The 24,622-nt window shown below is 39.1% G+C and overlaps 1 protein-coding gene across 1 annotated transcript in view; it reads right to left on the bottom strand.

Moving 5' to 3' along the window:
- Positions 1 to 24,622, bottom strand: part of zmat4a (zinc finger, matrin-type 4a) — a 160,532-nt gene that overhangs the window by 130,214 nt on the left and 5,696 nt on the right. The window contains exon 2 of the mRNA XM_013136765.3: positions 2,334 to 2,435. Coding sequence (XP_012992219.1) covers positions 2,334 to 2,435 — 102 coding nt within the window. The remainder of the gene's footprint in view (positions 1 to 2,333; positions 2,436 to 24,622) is intronic.

The following is a 24,622-nucleotide window of genomic DNA, read 5'->3' on the forward strand; positions in this document are numbered from 1 at the left end:
TATTTCTTTTTCCAGAGGAGCCTGAATTTCTCCTGAGGTCACCTTCGGGTTTTTCTTTGTATCCCAAACAATTCTTCTGGCAGTTTTGGCTGAAATCTTTCTTGGTCTATGTGACCTTGGCTTGGTGTCAATAGATCCCTGAATTTCCACTTCTTAATAAGTGATTGAACAGTACAGACTGGCATTTGCAATGCTTTGGATATCTTTTTCTATCCTTTTCCATCTTTATAAAGTTCCATTACCTTGTTACAGTATGCAGGCTTATTGACAGTTACTTTCTCCTCCTAATGGCTCAGTAATGTGCATCCAGGTGAGAGCTAACAAACTCATTGGCTATTTATACACACACACTAATTGAAATTTAAAAAGCCACAGGTGTGGGAAATTCACCTTTATTTGCTATTTTCACCTGTCTGTGTCAAACTTGTGTGTCTGTAACAAGGCCAAACATTCAAGGCTATATAAACTTTTGATCAGGGCCATTTGGGTGATTTCTGTTATCATTATGATCTAAAAAGGAGCCAAACAACTATGTGATAATAAATGGCTTTATATGATCTCTATCCTTAAATAAAAGACAGTTTTCAAAATCAATGCCAACATTTAATAATTTCTGCCAGGGTATGTAAACTTATGAGCCCAACTGTAGATGTCTATGTGCTTGGTTTTTGCTCTGACATGAACTGTAATGTGTGGGACTTAATAGACAAATGCCAACTTAATTATGTCGAATAGTGTTGTCATGGCAAGGGTCTGAATGCTCTATGAAATTATAGCATATATTGTGATTAGATGCATGATTACAATTACATTTTATCACAGAAACCTGTGGAGAATTTTTTTTATTTGTTTACGATTATCATTTTTTATTATTATTCAAAGAATTGCCAACATTGTCTAGAGGATTAGAGCCTGGTTTGTAGTAAGCAGGATGTCTTGGGCTGTAAAGTCATCCCATACTCCATCCTAATCCAGGATAGGGAACAGTTTGCTTTCTGCCGTAGGAAAGGATTGCGACATGAGCAGCGTAGCCTAGCAGGTTCAGAATCAAACTACTTTTTTAATGGTTCGTAGATCGAATCCTAGAGCCAAACAATGTGATAACATTTTGTTCTGTCCATCATCAAGAGAGTTAAGCTCATTTTATTCTGTAAATCACTCTGTATAAAAGACTCTGATATAAGACAAAAATGGTAATGTACAATACTGTAAAGACTACAAATATAGGTAAAAAGCACTGAAGACATCAACTATCCACTGCAACTTTAAAACTCATGGGGCAACTTACAAGCTGCTTAATACTTAAAGAAGTATACGTTTTCTTTCATCAAACATGCATTAAACATTCTGTAAAATAATAAATGTTTAATTTCCCAGAATCCTCTACAAACTGCCACCATTCAAGTTACGAAGTGCAAAGAAGATTACAAGCTCAATAACTCAATTTCTAATTAATCAAAAAGAAAAAAATTTGATTAAAATGACATGCATTCATTAATTGCTGTTGACTATAATGATTTGTATATTTAGTTTTACGATGTGGCTGTGTATAAATAAACCCATTTTACTGCCACAGATGCATTTTCCCTTCTGCCTGTCCCATTTCCCCCTACTCTTGTAGCTAGTCTGTTTAAAATAAGTTTGAAAATGAATTCCCATTAGAAAAAGAAATCCCCATAAGTCATTGTCAATTGATACTTAGACTACATAACATAACCCATTCTTAACCGTTTGATAGTATGCAAATACATAATCCAAACATGTTGTTCATGTACTTTAAATGTCCTGAAACCCTAAAAGGTGTTCCTAGAAGTGTAGTCAAGCAGAAGAAAATTCAAGGTGTCTGTAGTTCCGTTAGCTCTGGCATTACTCGAACACTGCCAAACACATTGACAGAAAAGTTCTACTGCCTTGTCTGTTTGTCGGCAAAGCCAGAGGTCCTGCGGGGCAGTAAATAACTAAGAATAATTGGGTCAATCAGGTGATTCGTGTGGTGATTTACATTTTTAAACTGCTGCAAAATGAATGCTGTTTTCCCACAGATAAATGCCTCGGTTAATAATTGTTGCATTGCTTGGTAATGTTTTTTTGTTTTTTTTTAATGGCATTGCTTGGCAGACACAAACATTGGCCAGGCACAGCATCACACTGTGGTCCTAATGTCTTAGAACATCGGCTGTAATGTCCTGTTTTTTTACATTAGCTCGACCCAGCAGATAATCTATGGCAAACAACATGCTGCTCATTACGATGTGTCAGGTTTCTCCTTGGGTATAAACAGTTCAAGACTCCTGGGAGATGAGACCCATTGTAGAAGAGTAAATATACCTCACCTCGTAGTGGGCAACCCTCTGGGACTCAGAGATGAGCTGAGCGCTGCACACTTTGCAGTAGGTGTCTGTGAAAAGCCCTTGGTCCACTTCTGTAGACTTCATCTGGTGGGAGAAGAGAAATACAATGGAATACGATACGTGTTGAAGGCATTTTGAGGGACTCTCTGTAAGACGACATAAAAGTTCAATTGACAGATTTAATATGTCCAAATGCTTCAATTCTAATGAAGGGACATGATGGAGCGAGTAAACGATAGCGATTTCATTATTTGATAGTTGTTTAATCAATAATTCATTACAGCAGGGACTAAGATGGCAATAACAAAGACAGAATATTTTTTTCAGCTCGGAGACATTACAACAGCTATAATTTTCTTATAAATCAATGAACACCTTTTCAGGTAGCAGGTCGAAACATGTCAATATAATAGTAAATAAATGAACACAAGTGAGAGTCCTAATAGTATTTATCTTGGAAATTCTTGAAATAAATGATTGAACTTCAACTGGGGGATTTAGAAAACGACTGGCACTTTGAGGGGTCTGGCAGCGCCCGTTCTGCTCTGAATACCTCTCGCCCCTCTCTCTTTCTCCTCACAAACTCTGCTCTTTCTATTACCAATTCAACCCTGCTTCTACTAGAGAGCTTGCAGTGCAGTTTGGGAGAACATCAATTACTTTGTGGAGTCTTCATTAGGTATTACATGACAAATGAACAGGGAGGTCAAGCCGGTGTTAAACATGGGATGAATTTAGGACCTTCAATCTCTCTCCCTGTGATGTGTAAGCACAAAGACTAGACAGGAAAAACTTTACACTTTCATTCAACAGCCACTTCATTAGGTAAATTCACCTAGTATCGGGCAGGACCACCTTTCATCTCTATCCACTCCCAGGTTGGACGCATTGTGCATTCAGAGATGCCCTTCTGCAAACCGCTGTAAATGGTTATTGGTTATTTGTGGCCCTACTTTCAGCTTGAAAGACTCTGTCGATTCTCCTCTAACCTCTCAAAGGTGTTTTCTGCCGCTCCCTGGATATTTTTAAGTTTTATTTCACCTTTCTCTGTAAACTCGAGAGACAGCAGTGTGTGATAATACATGTTGGAGCAACCATGTCTGGCACCAACAATCATACCACTGTCAGAGTCCATTAGAGGACTCTGACAGTGGTATGTCAGAGTCGAACAACACATGGACCTCTGGGCCATGTCTGCATGCTTTACATATTGAGCCACATGATTCACCTAATAAAGTGAGTGTATTATAATACTTGTTTACTTAAACCTAAATCAGTAATAGCTTCAAACTACTCCCATAAAAAAAACATTTAATAGAGATTGTGATGATACAGGGTATTTGTCATACAAAATCGAAGTGAAGAACAGGCAGTGTATTTTTACAACCTAAGTGTGCATGTTGTCTTTAATACGTGATAAGCATTTGGCTCACCATCCTTCTTTGACTTAGTTTTCAAAATATGGTCTGCCACCTAAATGATCCTTCTCCCAGAGGCCTTTCTAAAGACTTGAGCAAAGGTAAGCAGAAGAGAAAAAAGCTCATATGCACAAACATCTTAGAAAAGGTCATAGGAATCCTGTTAAAATTTGTTTTAAGACTAAAGGAATTCCCAGCCAAGAACAGGATTTAGGATGATGATACGATACTACCCAGAGAAACTCTAAAAGAGTCAAATGAATCTCATAAAATGGTGTCATCACTGTAACAGGTATAAACGATACTGAAGATGTAGCTCCGAAATAATTAATAATAGGAAATAACTATTTGCCAAATGCAAACCTTATACTGTAGCACTCTTAAATACAGTCACAGTAAATGTGACTCTATGTGAAATATGCAATAAAAAGCTAGTTATAGTTTTTGCCAGACACAATCCCCGTCTGCTCCTAATTCTTGCTGTTGGCATGCATAATCCTTTTAGCTGTAAAATGAAAACTGCTATATTGAATTGAATTCACATTTGAAATAAGGAAGATGTATTTCGCATCACCATAGTCTATTAAAATCTATAGTATTGTTCCATCTGTAAACTGTAACAGAAAATTGAATGAACTGACTTGAATCACACTGATTTTGATAAACTATTACTGTGTCAAATTATATGCTTTGTTCATTCGGAAGAAGTTAGATCTTTAGCTGGCTAGGTAAGCAAATTAATGTATTTTCGTTACTGTGCAATAGGCTGTAAAATTGATTTACAATGATTTATTCCAAGTAGGAGAGTTATATTAGTTTCCCAAGCTCAGGTTATGAGCTGTTGCATATAACTCACACTATTGAGTCCTACTTTTTGCCTATCCCAGACCTTAAAGAGGTCTTATGTAAGGTTTACTGTCCTACTAGCATTAATACAAACATAAATGACCAGAAGACATATTTAAGTTAATGTTTAAAATAATTTTTAGAACACATTTCTTAGTGCATGATATATTCCTTATTTAAACTTTCTTGCCAGTCCATCAATCAGATTGCATTGACATGTGGTGTCCACAAACTCAGTTTAGACACTGGAAGTATCATGTTCCCCACCCTAAATCATCCTGCACTAACTACTAATATACTGGTCTTCTCAGTAAGTGAAGAGGAGACAAGTCGTGTTTTCGTTTAAATTCCTGGAAACATTTGAGGCAGGACTCTACACAGTGCCCCTAACCTAACCAGAATTGCACATTCTAGATCTGTCAATTTCATTGGAAGCAATTCTGATATGTTATAGATCTGTTCTGAATGCTTCTACAGTTTCAGCAACCAGCAAATGTCAAGGAATTTCTACACATTGTGCATTGTAGCACAGTTTGACTAACAGGGAATTCACACTAAAAATCATTCATATTTTAATGTTATCCACACCCCAATACATTTCGGCAAGTGATTTATGTTAACATGTATGCATTACCATAAAACAACACTCAAGGAAAATATAAATTGTTCATTTCTATCCAATTCTTCAGTACAACAACAACCTTAATACCTCTGGGGGCTTGTATTGCATGGACACATTCAACACTAGTGAAAGAACAGGCTCCTGGATGTCTACTGAGATGTAAATGAATAGACTGGTTGCTTCCCACAATGGGAGATCCCATGTGATCTGCCTCATTGACAAAAATCCAAATCCAAAGCAACTGCTTGTCTGTGGGGCTGCTGGTAATTCTTAACTTGTTAGGACCATCTCTGAGGTGTCCTAAATATATATTGACTAAGTGTGACTGTTGAGTAAATAGGCTTTGTGCATCGCTTCCATTTTTACACATAAGAGTAGGAGTAAAATGTCTCTATTCTTAGCACTCATGTCCTATGTTCTAGTCTGAGAGGCTTTGTGGGTACGTGCTCAGCTCTATATCCCAGATTGCAACCCAGAGTATACTGTAGGTGTGTACAGTAGAAGAGTATACTGTAGGTGTGTACAGTAAAATAGTATACTGTAGATGTGTGCAGTAGAAGAGTATACTGTAGGTGTGTACAGTAGAAGAGTATACTGTAGGTGTGTACAGTAGAAGAGTATACTGTAGGTGTGTACAGTAAAATAGTATACTGTAGATGTGTGCAGTAGAAGAGTATACTGTAGGTGTGTACAGTAGAAGAGTATACTGTAGGTGTGTACAGTAGAAGAGTATACTATAGGTGTGTACAGTAGAAGAGTATACTATAGGTGTGTACAGTAAAATAGTATACTGTAGATGTGTGCAGTAGAAGAGTATACTATAGGTGTGTACAGTAGAAGAGTATACTATAGGTGTGTACAGTAGAAGAGTATACTGTAGGTGTGTACAGTAGAAGAGTATACTATAGGTGTGTACAGTAGAAGAGTATACTGTAGGTGTGTACAGTAGAAGAGTATACTATAGGTGTGTACAGTAGAAGAGTATACTGTAGGTGTGTACAGTAGAAGAGTATACTATAGGTGTGTGCAGTAGAAGAGTATACTATAGGTGTGTACAGTAGAAGAGTATACTGTAGGTGTGTACAGTAGAAGAGTATACTATAGCTGTCTCTATCACTGAACAGACACTGCATGTCCAGGTATGTCCATACATTGTTTTTAATTTCTTGATACTAGTTATTACATATTCGGATATTTTTCTGATATATTCATACTCAACTAGCACCTCTAAAGCACTAGCCAATCTGAAACAATGTCGGCCCACACAAAACCAGTTTTGGAAAAGCATTTGTGATTTTTTGGGAAATAGCAAGTACATAGTCTAACAGCAAACGGCTCATGATTAAGGGTGGCCAATAAAATCATCTCACATATCCCTATCTATCAATCTTGACATAATAATAAATCACAAGTAGAGAGCACGAGCCACTTCCCATAGATTATTTGCATAGAGTAACAGCAGATGAATAAAAGACATTAAGCAAGGTGAGGAAGAGAGAGGAATGTGTTAGAGGACAAAAGCACTAAGTTATCTCTGTACACTCATCAATACTTTCTACTTTTACACATTTTAGGGTTGACACAACAATTCAATTTAAATAACATTGCCACATTTTCCCCCAAACACATTTTTGTTACCATGGAACTGTGGTTTTCTTTCCTGATGATGTATTTTCATAACCAAACAGAGTGTGGTGAGGCAGTGGTCAATAGGGGTATTTCCGAGATAAAGGACCTGCAGAAGGCAGGGCTGCAAGCTAAACAGACTAGACAAACAAAATCTTCAGGTAATAAGCAATAGTAATTGTGGGAAATAAAATATGCTAGGCCAGACGTGTGCTACAATTTGATATAGATATTTCTGTTATCACTGTATATTAACTTTGATATATTCTCTATCTATTTAAATCTTTAATATTTACTTAATCTCTGCTAAATAACTCACATAATCCCAGGGATCATGTAACAGTGAGTTTTAATCTAGGTAACCATTTGAATTTTACTGTTTGAAACATCTCACTGAAACCTAGTACAGAGTGAAGTTATCCCAGAATGCCTTCACATGTTAGCATATCATTTCGATTTTTTCTATTACATAATGCGACACTGAGTTCCAGCAGCAGGCAACAGGCTGTACCATGCCTGTAAAAAGCTGCATCAGTGAAGAAAGGGAGGAAGGCTGGCATTCAAGGGCCCAGTGTGAAATGGGGTTAGTGATGCACAGGCTCACTCATTACCCAGTTATATCTGAGGGTGGGGGAGGGCATGTTAAGGGTCATGTTAAGGTTCATGGACTATGGGATTTGTGGACTAGGGCAAGGACGGCGAGGTAGTCTTTTTTTACAAGTCCCCATGATTGGAAAAAATTTGCCAGCACAAACAGTATGAAGGGCTGAACAAATCTATTGGATAAGTTCTGCTGTCTGAAAAGAAATGGGCATGGTATTGGTTGGAGTTGTTCTCCATCCCTTCACCCCAGACAGACACACTAATGTTGAATTGTTGAATTGTAGATAGAAATGATTGCTCTGCCAATCAATTAAGTTATGTTTCATTAAACATTTCTGATTTGTTGATTCGCTGTTATTAGTAGGCTACATCTGTCTAACGTATCTAACGCCTTAATAGCAATATTACCCTAAGAGAACCGAGCTGAGCGTAGACCAGCCTATGTGTCAGAAATGATACAACTTGCTCCTTTTGAAAGTGAATCTCTGATCCTACGCTTTGAAAAGGCAATTCATTCAACTGGAGAGTTATGCATGAGTAAAGTAGAGCGCTCTGTTAAGTCGTTTAGGGAATGGGACTGTGACAGCGCATTTTTAGTTTTTGCAGGTTGGCATCAGGTGCAAGCCTCAGATTTCCAATTTGTAATAAATAGTTAGGCAGTTGCGTATGAGTTATTAGCAAATACGGGCGGTTGAACAAACAGCACCACTAACAGATGAGGAGCGAAAGTCCAAGGCACCAAACTGAAGGTAACAGGGATTAGGATAAAACCCAGGGTCTGTCTGCTGCAGAACCAACTAACCAAGAGGAAAAGAACAGAAGACAGGATAGAGAAATAATAAATAAGTCAGCATGGGCTCTTCCCTGTTCAGCCAGCCCAACACTCTCAACGTCTTATAATCGTCGGAGAGCAGCAACATTTTCCTGGACCACGAAAACAGGGAGCAGGTTCCACAGGACAAACACCATAAATGGCTTTAAAAGGCTCTATCGGCTTTCCTCAGCCCTCAGCCTGTCACTTCTGCCTGTCTCAGCTCCCTCTGCCAGTGTTAGCTAAGTACATACAGTAGAGATGCATTATTAATTACTGTCTGTCTCTAGTGGCATCTTTTTCACTACATACTCTGGTCTAAAGTGGTGTAGTAGACCTGTGAATAGGGTGTGATTTCAACTAACACTGTTTGGGGAGCAAAATCATGGGTCTGAGCCCGGTCCGCAACAGCATTATTGTTCAGATACTAGGGGTGACTGGACAATGACATTGGTCTTGTCCTTGTCCATCAGGATTAGTGTCATTTAATGCCAGAGGTCTCTCTCCCTCTGGGCCCCTGGAATTACATAAATAGTTCACTACTTTTGACCAATCTCCACAGGGCTACTGTCAGAAGTGTAGTTAATGGGGAACGGGGTGCCAATCGAGGCACAGGCATTGTGTTTAAATGGACGCAGCTCGTGTGGAGCTATGAACATACGGCAGACAACCTACTGCAATGGAAAATTAGCATTTTCCATTTCTCCCTCCTTAACCAACAATTCATTAGGTTAATGGATTTTACTGTCAGATTTAATTACAGTTGGCTAAATTTCTTTTAAATGAGATGTTGAAAATGTTTGAAATAACATGAGAGGCGTAGACAATGAAAATATATGGTGGGTCTCTTTTGGTACCCACTGCTCAATATCTCATCACAGCCGCTGCCTTCATTTATGTCATTAGGGTTACCACTCAGTACTACACTATTTTATTTCAGGGCATATTGGCAATTTGGACAAAAAACAATGTAGGGACCGGGGTGTGAGAATATGCACTGTGCTGCATTTCAGCTAAATGGGTCTGAATTGCCTTGTGCTGACAATCCAATTAGCAGGACTGCCGGCTGCTTTTTACACCCGGCTTCTCACTTACTGACACGCTCGGACTGACTGGGAGCTGCGAGCTGCAAATCAGTGACACAAAGAGAGAGAGAGAGAGAGAGAGAGAGAGAGAGGGTGAGAGAGGGTGAGAGAGAGATCTAGATAAAGAGAGAGGGCAGTGCAGGGATGGCAGCGTGGCAGGACGACTGGCAGATGTTAGGGTTATAAATGGAGGGCTGTAACAAGGGGAGGTGTTAAGCTGTGAAGCTGGGCTGGAGCCCATGTCGATGTCAACATATACTGCTGAGTCTCCTCCGGCTGTCGTTAAGGTGACCCTTCTGGGTGAGGTAAAGTCTGACGCTGCACTCTGATTCATTCGTCAGCTACAGGGGCTCAGGCCACACACGGGAGACAAGGCTTTGTCTCTCTCACTCTCACAAAGTCTGATCCAGAGTTCTGTTTAATATGCTTGTTACATTGGTATCTTACATGAATTTGTTTTATATTATTATATATTTTTTTTCCTTTTAGAATGACTACCAGCATTTGGTTCTGCAAGACGTCTTGATCTGAGTAGCTCTAAGATGATTTATAAGTTGTAAAAACAGTCTCAGAAATCATTGAGTTGGGCCAGAACATGAACACAAGTGTTTAAAGAAACTTATTGAAAATGTATCCTTGGCTTTGATTTTCTGATTGGTTAGAGATTCAATCACTGATTAATCCTTTTGTCAATGAGAGGAGTTTGAAATAGGTAGTAGAGCAGTACAATATATCTGTTTGAATCATGAGATAATGTTTTAGTACTATACATCCTGTATATTTCTTTAAGACCCAATAATGCCAGATCTGTAACTGATACAAAACACACAAAAAAATGGAACAATAAGCTCTGTACCTACAAGTATTTGTTCTGTACCAATTTTACAAACACCTCCAACAAAGTAAAAAGGAAACATCATTGTTATTCCAAAGTATGTCCAATGTTAAGCAAAATCAATAATATACTGTATATTTATATTCTGTGAATCAAGACCTTATATGACAGTACACTACAAGTGCAATAAAGCAAAGATGTCTGCATCGTGCATGGTTCAATGATCATTGGGTGTTCATCGTCAACGAACACAAAATATATAAAAAAGAGACGTCGTCTTCAACAAAGTGAAACGATTTTAAAACGAATATCAAACATCCGAACTACCAATGTATCTAGATGGGAATTGGCCCCACTCACTTCCTCTCTTTCTTTTCTTTTTGTATTTTTACTCTCAAAGACAGTGAACATATCCCTTTTTTAGTAGAGAAGATAATTACAATTTTAGAGTAAATACAATACTTGGAATAATAAGAAAACAGATGAAGTCTTTGATTATTAGAGGGGGGAAATAAGTAGATTAGATTCAACTTTATTTTAACTAAATGTTTGTTTGAAAACATAAATGTCTGCTTGTATTTTTTATTTTATGTAACTTTATTTAACCAGGAAAATGGCTCACTAACATAAAAAAAATATTTACAGGAGTGTCCTCATTGTAAATCATTCTAAATGTGCTTTGCCGTAACTTGGTCATAGATGGATATACACTATATGGACAAAAGTATGTGGACACCCCTACTAATTATTCAGTTCAGGTGTTTCCGCCACACCCATTGCTCACAGGTGCATAAAATACAGCCTATAACCATGAAATCTCCATAAACAAACATGGGCAGTACAATGGGCCATACTGAAGTGCTCAGTGACTTTCAACATGGCACTGTCATAGGATGCCCCCTTGCCACAAATCAGTTTGTAAAAAATTTCCGCCCTGCTAGATTTGCCCCGGTCTACTGTAACTGCTATAATTGTGAAGTGGAGGAGTCATGGAGCAACAAACTCACGGAGTGGGGCCGCCGAATGCTGAAATCTCCTATCCTTTGTTGTATCACACAACACCACAGAGTTCCCAACTGCCTCTGGAAGCAACATCAGCACTAGAACTGTGCATCGGGAGCTTCATGAAACCAGTCTCCATGGCCGAGCAGCTGCACACAAGACTCCCATCAACATGCTCAATGCCATGTTGTCGGCTGGTGTAAAGCACACCGCCACTGGACACTGGAGCAGTGGAAACGTGTTCTCTGGAGTGAGGAGTCACACTTCACTATCTGGCAGTCTGATGGAAGAATCTGGGTGTGGTGGATTCCAGGAAAACGCTACCTACCAGAATGCATAGTGCCTACGTTTGGTGGTGGAGGGGTAATGGTCAGGACCTGGGAGTCAGGGTTTTAGCTAGGCCCCTTAGTTCCAGTGAATTAATGCAATGAGATACATAGACATTTTAGGCATTTGGGTGCTTCCAACTCTGTGGCAACAGTTTTGGGAAGGCCCTTTTCTGTTCCAGCATGACTGGGCCCTTGTGCACAAAGAGTGCCTTGAAGACATGGTTCGACAAGTTTGGTGTGGAGGAACTCGAGTGGCCTGCACAGAGCCCTGACCTCAACCCCACTGAACACCGATTGCGAGCCAGGCCTTCTCGTCCAACATCAGTGCCTGACCTCACAAATGCTCTTTTGGCTGAATGGCCACAAATTCTCACAGAAACACTCCTAAATCTTGTGGAAAGCCTTTCTAGAAGTGTGACGGTGTTATATCAACTCAACTCCTTATTAATGCCCATGGTTTTGGAATGGGATGTTAGGTGTCCACGTACTTTTAGCCATATAATTTAGGTTAGCGTGGTACCTCCATAATTAATTAGCGAAAATGTTTGGCCTTTGTTAACGTTTATTACACATAACTTAAATATCCAGTGTTCTTCTTTGACAATAGGCACTATTTGAATTGAAGCCTCAAGGTCCCCTACACTGTCCAGAGCAGGGGAGAGCTCCTTGATGTCCTGCGCTGCATCGCTCCTTCCCCACTGGGCCCATCACCTACTGGTGTGTCTAAACATTCTATTTCCATGGTCTAGGCAGTAACCACACAAATGCAGCACATCAAAGCAAGAGAGAATAAGCTCAATAGACTTCAGAAAGGATTATGATATTGCCTCTGAACACGGTCTGCAACCTGTCAGCCCTGACACTGCCATTAACTTGCCACCAATCCTATTGATGTTATTTTATGTCTGTGTTTTAGAAATTGTATGTCCATGTCCTGTCTTGTTTTGTTCTCAGTGAAAGAAAAAAAGTAACAGCGAGATTAACAGGCCTCCTCGGATCCGGCTGTCATTCTGACTTCAGAGTCTGGAAAGGGTGCTCTGATGTTATCTGATGTGTTGATAATGAAGGCGATGCATAACACTGGCTGGATATCCCCATTTTAAACTGAAAGACTCATAATCAAATCTTCCCAAACCTCTGGTGTAGTGAATTAATGAGGGGGCTTGCGGCATTGTATAATTAACCAGTAAATAAGATGAAAGGTGATTCATCAAAACGCTCAGACATTTTCTGAGTGAATATTGTGGTTACGATAGTTACCAATGAGTCAGCCAGGCTAGGTAACACAGTGGTCTAGGGAACACTGTGGTAATCCGTTTGTTTCACCAAACGGACCACCACAGTCTGGGTTCTGGCCTGCATTATCCAAACTACCCAAAACGTTTTAAACAGTATCCACTTTTGTGCCATCCTAATGTGATAATGATCAATGTTAAGATCCAAAACAGTGCAACACTATATTTAGATTAGATTTGATTCAACTTTATTGTCATTGAACAGTACAAGTTCAGTACAATGAAATGCAGTTAGCATCTTACCAGAAGTGCAAATAGAGGGAAGAAGAATTACAAGTATTTACAAGTATTAAGTATATGTAAATTACAAATGGAATGTGTAGATGTGCAATGAAAGGAAATGCAGTACAAATGGCAATACAAAATTGGGGAAAAAAGCTAATAGAGGAGGGCAGAAAGTTACAAGTGGGATAATAGTTGTTTGGGTATACATTGCCGTTTCTAAATGGCATTCTAGATGTACAAACAAGGCAAATGAAGGAGTAATGTAGTAGAGTAGCATGAGCAACCGGGATGCAGAGATAGCAGCGCTAAGGTCCTCGAGGTAGACGTGTGTAACAACTGTACAAATGCAAGCACAATGGCAATTCTAAGTGTGCAAAATCTAAATGTGCAAAGAGGCAAATTCAATGTACAAGGTGCATGTGTAACTGAAATGCAGGGATAGCAGCAGTGAGGTTCCTGAGGTAGACACGTACCTGCTACAACTGAAAAACTTTGCAAGGCAAAGTCAGAGTAGTAAGGGAGTAGTTCAACAAGGTCCCTGAGAGGCGACGGGGTATGGTACGTGATGGGTCACACAGTTCACAGAGTTCTCTTGGTCACAGACTTCAGCAGGGTTTCAGTGGTGTGAAGGGTCCCTGATGATCCTGCGTGCCCTGTGCAGACACAGCTTGCCCTGGAGGTCGGCGATGGCAGGAAGCAGGGCACCAGTGATGTGCTGGGCGGTTTTCACCACCCATTGCAAGGCCTTCTGGTCGGCTATGGAGCAGCTGCTAAACCACACTGTGGCGCAGTTTGTCAAAATGCTATCGATTGTGCAGCGGTAAAAGTTCACAAGAATCCAGGAGGCCAGGCTGGATTTCTTCAGCCTCCTAAAAAAGTACAGGCGCTGCTGCGCCTTTTTGACCAGAGCTGAGATTTTGAAGGTCCAGGAGAGGTCCTCGGAGATGTGGACACCCAGGAATATGAAGCTGGACACACGCTCCACCTCAGTACCATCAATGAGGACTGGGGCGTGGCTGCATCTTTTAGACTACCTGTAATCCACAATGAGTTCTTTGGTTTTATTTGCGCTGGGGGCCAGGTTGTTGTCAGCGCACCATGCCGCCTGGCGCATGACCTCTAAATCATTGATAAGGTACAATATCCACCTTAACCAATGTCTGGGCAAAAAAAAGGAGATAATGAATTTGACTTCCATCTCCTCTCTGCCCAGTTAGCTAGCACTGTTTTCCTCATTAGACAGCTCTGCAAAGGGAGGAGTCGTCATATCATCTTCCCCTCTTTCTAGATACTGTAGGAATGGCCACCTTCACTTTGCAAACTAAGTAGAGTACTGTTGGTATGAATATTGAGGAGTATTTATCAGGCAACCCAAACTCCTTGCTTTAGCCAAACACTAAGTGAAGCCCATTGATGTTAGTTTCTTATCTGCAATTAATCTTGATCTGAGTCCAAAACATTTTTGGATTGCAAGAGAATAAATACATATTTTACCATTGTGATTTGTCCCACAAACCTAGAGGTTGAGCCAGATCCAGAACACGCTTAAAGTTGGATTTAAATGAACTATAAAAATATATTTTTTATAATTTCCAGAAATCTTAATTAAAAAGGCCTCTGATATAATAAGGGAACATCATATAAACTATGAGAAATAAGAACACCTACTGGGGTGAAAAACAGCATCTAACAGTAAACAATACAATTAGGCTAATTAAAGGTGTATGAGCTATCCACTCTGTGCCACTATGTTTTTAGAAATCTCTCTCTCTCTCTCTCTCTCTTTAGAAGTATTGTAGGGCCTCTAGGTTACCATCTTTCTCTTCTTGAATAAATATGTCAATTTTATATTTTTTTCATGAATTAACACATGGCTATCACTGTCCTCTTCCATTTTCAATGCTACAAACAGTAATTTTTGTTATAATCTGTAACATGTTACATTTAATTATGAAAACACTGGAGACAGGTAGCCTAGAGGCCTTATCTTATAGCAATACCAGTCTTTGAGGGATCATAACTAGGTAGCTAGTAATAAGATTGTCCTCTCTCATTCTCTCCATGGTAATTTGTTTTTGTCTCAACGTGGGGAAATAATCTCAGAAGATTTCATGATTGTACATCCATCTGATGTTCGAAGACAAAGGTGGATGAGAAATGACCTGATGCTGTCAGACATTTCTAACTTTGCCAGCATGTTCCTTAGAACTTTCCTGTTAGTTGCATGCAGTTGTACAATGTTATGTAATTTTTGGGGGGATTTATGATCATTTCAAACTATAAGTTGTAGTTAACACAGAGGCCCTATCAGATGGACCAAAAATACAGATAATTTTATTATAACACTTCATCTGTTGTGGGAATTGATTCACTTACTATAGAAAATGAATAGATAGAATCCATATTCATTACAAACAACTGTAGATATTTGTTATATTATGAAAAATATAGTGAAAATAACTACATTTAGGAAAATAGGGCATCTTGGAGACCATAACCCTAACGCTGTTTTACAAAATTAACTAAAACTATGTCTAAACTGTGTTTTCTCTAAATTAGGATTAATGTTTGTTGTAGAATTTGTTATTATACACAATGTAAAGTGTGAAGGAAAGTTACCATTGTTGGTTTTTTGTCTGATAATCATCTGTTGACATCCCAATAGGGCCTCTTTGAGACCTCTAAATTCTTACCCTAACTCTATTTCACAAAATGATCTAAAACAATATCTTAACTCTATTTTTCCAGCTGTATGTTGATAGATGATTTAGAACATGCTATGATATAGCATGAGAAGTGTAAATGAAAACCACATACATTTTATGTTATCAGATAATCATACCTTTACAACCCAATAGGGCTTCTAGGAGACCTCTCTTAACCCACACCATAAATGTCCCTAAATGCACAATGCAGACAATGCAGCAAAAAGAACAATGGGTAACATTTCCAACCTGGAAACCTATTTACTAAACACTTGAATCTACAAGATTTTACAGTATGAGTCAATATTACTGTGGAATTTTTATGTTATTGATCCTGCAAATTACCATTGAAATTGTTCAATTCATTTATATTGAACAACACCTGACCTCTGTGAAAAATATGAAAGCTTAACAGTTGAGACTGGTGCTTTGGATATGTCAACAGTGGGCTATGTCTGAATAAATGGGTGAAGTAGCTAAGCTAAAACGTCATTGAATAGTTATCAAGATGTATATACAATGTTGACTAGCTGAGACCGCACTAAACATGCAACCATACCAAAATAACAATAGGTAACAGTCTGGAACTTTTAAATTGTCAACTACACAGTTGTATCTCTCTCTCTCTCTCTCTCTCTCTCTCTCTCTCTCTCTCTCTCTCTCTCTCTCTCTCTCTCTCGCTCTCTCTCGCTCTCTCTCTCTCTCTCTCTCTCTCTCTCTCTCTCTCTCTCTCTCTCTCTCTCTATATATATATATATATATATATATATATATATATATATATATATATATATATATATATATATATATATATAGACAAACCCACTTTAGTCTCAAGGACTTAATTCGTTTGAGTTCAGTGAACAGTGCTTACTAACTCTTCATCCCAAGAGCTTAATAAAGGTCAGACACCGGCTGTATAGAGGGCATTAGGAACTCAAACAATTAGTGTTAACAGTATAAGCAATAAAACAAAATTATAGTCCTCTTACAAACCACAATGTCACAGATAAAGAGCTTAGTTTGTTAACAATGCTTTAACGCAACCAGTATTTTTTATCTAATTGGAACAAGGAAAAAAACAACACTAAACTCTACTAAATAAATTATAGAAGGGTCTATGGGTTATCTCCACTTCCACAGACAGGGAAGCCACAGACGTTCAGTAACTACCGCTGCTGCAACCTCTGGCCGTAGATGATTCCCAGCTACAGTCACTGGCCAAAGAATGGACTGTTAAAAAGAGAGCAGACAGTTTACATCAGGTGCTTGTCATCTCCCCACCCCAGTTGACCTGTGAGCATCATGAGGCCATTGGTCCAATACTGTCAACAGCTTTGTTATTAGCCGCTGCAGCAACCGACAGCAGCATTTGTCCGACTGATACTCAAGGCCAGGAAAACTGAAAGGATGTGTCCTAAATGGTAACATATTACCTAAAGTGCACTACTTTTGACCTGAGCCCTCTGGGAATGGACAACCCAATTACACACTCAAACAGCAGCACACTGGGGTTTAAGCTGGGTATCTCAGTCTGGGTAGTGAGTACAGAATTACATTCAATAAATCATAGAAGACTAGGAACTTAAAGCAATCATTAACAATGAAGCACTAGGTTTGTGTAGTGTTGACTATATCAGAAATGATATGGTTTTGTTGGGTGCCAGGCTAAAGAGGTCATAGTTACATTAAGGCTGGTGCTCCGCCTGGCATTTAATGTAATGAAGGCCTACACATAAACCTCTCATTGAGTACGATGTAGGAAATCTTTCGTAACAATATTATCGTCCGATTCAGATGATCTTTCTACTTTCAACAAATTCAAACGCAATCATGCAAAAGTTATCTTTCTACATATTTGAATACCTAAAGACTCAGAAACAAGTGGAAATGACCACATTTGAAGTACATTGCTGATTTGAAGAAACAGGTAATCATAATAAAGCAAAAATGAGAGAAGTGGTTCTTCGTACAATAACAAAATGTTCTAAAATTGCTGGGGATTTTTTTTTTTAATAGAAGACAACCTTGAGGGAATGTGGTTTTTATATGAATGTCAGAAATTGTCAGAAAACTTTCTACCATGTCATAAGTTAAATAAGAAAGTTGCCTTTGATGAGGCTTCTAATTATCTAAGTTCTTTTTGCATATATTTGAATAAGAAAAAACGTATGCCCCAATTTGACATAAGGCCACCAATTTGGTGATTTTTTTTTTTTTTAATGAAAGGCACTCAAAGGAAACCACGTCTACAAAGCTGATACATTTCTTTCCTGCAAAAGATGCAGCCTACTTGTATGACTGCGGTACAAGGGTTGGTGGCCTTTTGTAAATAATACTGTGGTATTAGTTTCAATAAGAACACATTATCTGTTATTTCTTTATAGAGTGGTATATTTAGTAATGTACAATACAGGCTAATGCAGTAGCTCCAAATGTCTGTTGTAAAGCTGATAGCTAAGTTGTCAGGGGCCAGAAGCTTTTCCATGTGTGTAGCTACAAAGTTGTAAATGTTCTAGTAAAAACACATCGGAAAAATAATGCCTATTAGGCAGTGTGTAGCACGGTTCAATATGCCTTCGAAAACCAACGTCATCTACAACTGAGAAAGACTGGTCATCTAAGACGATGAATTACATTACTTTCCCTGTGATACCTTTAGCTTTTGCACTGTCCAGGCTAATTTTTCTAGCATTTTCCAATAGGGTGGCTAATGGAGTCCGGTTGGTGGGAGAGGCAGTGGTCTTCTTAGCTGCAACTGTCTTTCAGCACACTCCTTTGTGTGTTTTGTTTATAGATTCTGTTTCAAGTTCGACGTGTTGATATTTTATTTGTTGAACTGGATTTTTATATTTTAGTATTTTAGTGGAACATACATTACAAGTGGCAATTCTGTTGTCGTGACTCGAAAATATGTCCACACAACCGAAATGTTTTATTGACTAAGTGTTAAAGCTCTCATCATATATAGAACAAAGCAGCCTGGCACTACATCAGGTGTCATTGCCACGTGACTGGAGAAACGTTAGCCTATTGTAAAATTTAGGTAAGCATGATGCCGTTTCAGACACCACAATCGGTTGCAAGTAATCGGACAATTTAAAATAGTCGGCCAATACCGATTATAAAATGTTTTGCCTATAATCTGCTGTTACCGTTTTCTGGCCGATTAATCGGGGCATCCCTACTGTAATCTGTAGTTTATGCCACTGATAAACACAAAAGGTCCATAATGTCAAAGAGAAGAATAAAATCTGCAAATTGTTGTAAATTAAAAACAAATCTACAACCAAATCAACAGCATATTAGTATAGTATTCACTCCATTTGTCTCTGTTAGGTGCCACACTTGGTTAGTTAGTAAGCTTCCATAGCAACAATCAGGTGTACGATATAAGATTTCCAAGGCATTGTATAACCGCCGGGTCACAGTAGAGTCTAAGAATATTGCGCAGCTATGAATCATTCTACAACAAGCTGTCCTCAAAAACTGAGTATTTAGATGAGAAGGGCACGAGTTAAGGAGGTCACTAAGAGGCCTAGGGCAACTCTAAAAGAGGGCTGAGCTGGGAGACACTGTGCATATTGCATCAATAGCCCAGGTGCTTCACAAACATGGCCTTTATGGGTGAGAAAAAAGAAAGCCATTGTTGAAAACAACTTTCATCAAATCTTGGCAAGAATCAGCTATGAGGCAAGTGGGAGACTCTCAGACGAATTGGGATAATCTATGGTCTCATGAGCTCAAAATATAGCTTTCAGGCCTCAACACTAAGCCCTATGTTTGGTGCAATTAATTTAGAACAACTTAATAGATATGATTTTTCACATTGTGTAGTTTTTTGTGGCAAAAACCCCTAATGAAATGAATTTGTTGTAACACAATAAAATGTGGAAAACTCCAAGGGACTGAATACTTTATAGAGCCACTGTATATATAATAAACATTAATGGAGCAGATTAGATGGCTATCCAGTCTATAGCACAATCAGTCAGAAATAACTGCCCATTTTGAAGCAATTGAAGTTAAATAGTCCTTACACACCTGCCATCATTTAAAGTGACTGATTAATCACAAATAATGTTCAACTGTTCTAGTGGGATTGTCCTTGCAATCTGACAGATTTGGAGCGCTTTTGCAAAGAAGAGTGGGCAAATAAAGATGCTAATAGCCATGCTAATAGACTCCTACCCAAAAAGACTGAGTGCTGTAATAAAATCAAAAGGTGCTTCAACAAAGCATTATTTTAAGGGTGTGCACACTTATGCAACCAGGTTATTGTGAGTTTTCTATTTTAAATTTTTCCCCCTAAAAGATTTCGGTTTGTTTTTCAATTGAATTGTACACGTTATAGGTCACATTAAAGTTGGGAAAGGTTCTGACATGATTTTTGCCTCATTCTTTTAAATCACAAGGACCTGGCATTTTAACAGGGGTGTGTAGACCTTTTATATCCACAGTACCATAAAATGTTCTGTAGCCTGGTCTAGATTGGAGCATCTCCTAAATTACTGAAAATAGTGATTTGCAATATCAATGGACTTATGAGAGGGACATTTTAGAAAGTGAGGTCAATCCGAAATGTGGTGCTGATATTAATGACATCTTTGTGAGAAACCACTGAGAGTTATCCAGGGAGATGGTAAATTCATCATCTGAAGGTTTAGCCAAATATGGTCTGTTGGTCTACTTAATTCTATACCCTGGTAAGCTGTTAAAACTATTCCATGTGATTCCTGTAAAACGTTGTTTGAAACCACACAGAGAAAACTAGATTAACAGTACGTTAACACTAAGTATGTTTTGAAAAAAGTATGGAACCTTTCTCCCTTACATCAATCTTCACTGTTTGCTTTGATGTCTGTTATGCCTACCCTTGCCTCTGACAATAACGCATCTCATACTCAGGATGCCAACATGACCTTTATTAATTATTAACTGCCCATTAACCACTCAGTTTGTCTTGTCTTTAATTCAGGTAGTCAGGCACATTTCAACTGTCTTACACAATTTTGCATGCACGTTTGAGGGTCAAGGGTGGTGTAAGATGATGGTGCCTGTCAGAACACAATGGCTAAGGTCTGGCCACTGTGTGTTACCGGCAAGTCAACATTTTCATAAGAATGTATGAGTACATAATTAATCCTATACGACCAGAACTGACACAAGAATCCAGCACCAACTTGGTGTAACACCAGAACCTCCGGAGCCCAATTCATTTGCGTGAATAATGAACTGCAAAGTGTGGACTGTCTACTGACAACAGAGTGAACACATTATTTAACCGTCTGGGCAGAGTACCTACACTAGACACCACATCAGCACAATCTGCAGACTCGTGTCAAGCCACTGACAGAGACATTTAGGTCAAGTGTTTAGTAATGTGTGTGTGTGTTTGTGTGTGTGTGTGTAAATTTGCTAATGCGTCTGTCTGTGTATGTTTGCGTGTGTGTGTGTGTGTGTGTGTTGTCTTCCAGGTTCCAATGTCTAATGGTTTTGGGGATTTCAAACTATAATAGATCTGAACACAATTCTTGTAAAACGTATTGCCTGCTCTCAGGTGGATCCAAAAAGGAGAATCAATTAACATTAGGTATGCAAAAAGTCCAGCTGATCCGTATATTGACCAGGATTTTAAAGTCTTTCATCCCAGTAACAGCTGCTCAGTGAAGAGAAATGGGTGCTGTTTAACATTTTGAGCAAAATAACAGAATATGGAGCGATAACACAGAGGTGGATTATTTAGCTCCAGGATATTTAGCTGGGCGTACAATCAAGGGTCAAGCAGGTCGGTGATGCAGAAGTTTGGAGATGGGCTCTGTCTCTGATGTGTATTATTAACCTGCAATGTATTTTGACCTACAACAGTGATATTTGGGTTAAGGAAGCACCAATGAGAAAATTCTTGATTGACACCAACAGCAAAAGCTGCACCACAGCTGGCCCCCTGATGGTCCTCCTTGTTTCAACAAATATAAATTCAATTCATACAAACTTTACATTTTAATGACAAAAACTGTGATTATGAATGGAAAATATATAAATGTTAAGATACACAGTCCCTTTCTATAATTGTACGTTGTAAAATGCTTGGATATAAGTGCAGTAAATAAGCTAGGTAAGGTGTTTAATTCTCATAACAGCTTTAACAAATGCCATGGTTGGTCAGTGGATAACAAGTAAATCGCTAAGGAGTAATTTGTTTAAATTAGCTGAGTATTTGAAGATCGTTAAGCACTCGGGCACAGTTTGCAGTCTAAAAAGCCTTCATTCTTTATTCTTTTTGGTTCACCAGCAAATGTGACAGGAAGATTCAAAATCTACCAGACACTTGTTTTGGTAGCCAGACCCTAACATTTTACACCATAAAACACAAAACAAATGTGTATGGTGTCAAAAGATTTTAAAAAAGAATAACAGTTTTTCTACAAACAAGTAACGTGGTATATGGCTGGTCAGCTGCCCAAAAAAATCTTGTGACCTCAACTAAATGAAGACAACAGCACTTGTGGATGTGCGTCCGTCCACTGCCACTCGCTGTCTGAGTAGAATCTGACTGTCCTGTTGTAATTTGACTGTGTAAAACTCAACTTAACATCAAAAACCACCAAGTGTGTGAGCAAAACAATAAAAAAAAACTGAAATGCTGGCTTCAGGAGAATTTCTGGTGAAAGCATTCTGTGCTGGAATTTAATCTTAAGCCTTGTTCACACCAGGCACGGGAAACTTTGTGTTCCGGCAGAAGTCATTTCAATAGAAAGCAATCCGCATCGCTGCGGCTAATCTACCGTACTCGGTAGCGGGGCTGTGTACTCAGTCCATCTCCAACAACATTCTCCAACGACAAGGCCGCTTTCTGTAAGCGGCCTTATCGTTGTTGGAGATGAGTGACGAAAAAAACAGGAGGGGACTGAGTACACAGCCTTGGGGGGCTTCAATGCTCAGATTTAGTGCAGAGGGTTGCCCATTCTCACCACCTGGGGTCTGCTTGTCGGGAAGTCCAGAATCCAATTGCAAAGTCCTGGAACTATAGGCAGAGGGCCATGTTCTGAGCTTAGCATTGACATTACCAATAACTCATGGCTTTTGGTTGAGGAAAGTCCTAACATTTACCTTTGGGTAATCATCGATGCACTTGGAGATATAGAGCTCCAGATTTTTTTTTTAATTTCCTTTCCAAAAGAGTCGAAAAGGAAGGTTTTAAGTGAAGAACAGAAGGGTTAAAATTAAGAGACCATTGCAAATTGAATGCTTCTGATCCTCACTCAAAACTTTACTTTTCAACTTTTTTGGAAAGGAAAGAAAAGGTGCAGTCTCTTAATTTTTTTCCGGAGCTGTATGCTGAGACAGAGTTTATGTATTCATCAATGTCCCCATCGGCTGCAAAACAGAACATCTGTTGTTTCAAAGCATTCCTGGAGAGTGGTAATGGATTCCCCATTCCAGCGTTGAACTGCCCGAAAAAACTGTTTTAGACATTGTCTGTTGGTTGGGAGGAAAAGAATGGAGGTGTGATCCACCTTACCAAAGGCAGGGAGGGGGAGGTGTTTGTAGCTGTTCCATATTTGTGAATAACAATGGTCAACAGTCTGATCCCCTCAGGTAGGTAAGTTAATGTGCTTGCGGTATTTCAGCAACATGTTCCTCATATTTGCTCTATTGAAGTCGCCAACAACAATAAAAGCTCCCTCAGGGTGAGTGTCCTCTAGTCCATCCTCTAGACCCTTCAGCGCACGTGTTTTATCTGCCTATGGGGGTATGTAGACTGCTGTGATTATAACGGAGCTGAATTCCAGCTGAAGGTAGAAGGGCAATACTTTTATAGATAGGAGCTGTGTTGAAGGTACTGCAACATCCGAACCCCAGCAAGAGTTTACCATAATGCAGACCCCTCCGCCTTTACATTTACCTGACTCTGTCCTGCTTGTAGATGGAAAAACCAGATGGGGTAATGGCTGAGTCAAGCACCATAGGGTCTGGCAAGGTCTCAACAAACGCTCAACAAAACGCCAAACGCCAACGCGGAAGATTGATTGAGATTTTTTCATAGATTGCGATGTTTGCGTTAAGGTACCGTACAGTAATTTAATGCCGTGCCTGGTGTGAACGAGGCTTTACAACGATCCACTCCAGTAAGCAACGGTACTGCACACATTGCAGCATATTCTCTTCATCTCCCCTACCGGAGACCGCGGTCACTCTGCAGTTGTTCATGCAGCTGGTCTGCACAGAGTGTGCTGGATTCATTGGTTTGCTCTGACCACAAGGACGGTGTTCTTTGAGTTTCTCAAGTCGCACATGAATACAGTACCAGTTCAGTAACCTTAAGAACAGTGTTGTAAATTGACAGATTATGTGTATACCAGTCCAGCAAAAAAAAAAAAATTCTGTAGCGGCTATGGTTTCACATGTGCCAGGGTAAAGTGAATGCAGGAGAAACTCTGGAAAGCACAAGTGGCCTTACATTTTAAGAAATTGGCCTATAATCAGGAAACACCGATTGATGGCCGGGAGCATCCCTAATTTGGATAAGTCCAGTATGGCGCATTACTTATGAGAAGTAAGATTACAGTAAATTGTCACAGTGTTTAAGAGTTTTTTGTGTCTGTTTTTATCTTTGTTTGATGGAGGCCAAAAAAGACAGTTGCACATTATTTTTGCCTTAAAGGGAGATTATAAAAGGGTGAGACATTTTTGTTGTGTAAGCAGTGTAACTCCAATACTACACGATATTCATTTACAGAAGAGATACGTTCCGAAATAAAAGGTAAGTTATCTTAGGTGTTTTTTACAATGTTCCAAAAAGCGTACATTACATTCAAACATTTACATGTAGGTCTATGTTACAATTTATACCAATTAGATCTAT

The sequence above is a fragment of the Esox lucius genome, chromosome 13 (genome assembly GCF_011004845.1).
Source record: "Esox lucius isolate fEsoLuc1 chromosome 13, fEsoLuc1.pri, whole genome shotgun sequence".
NCBI lineage: Eukaryota > Metazoa > Chordata > Actinopteri > Esociformes > Esocidae > Esox > Esox lucius.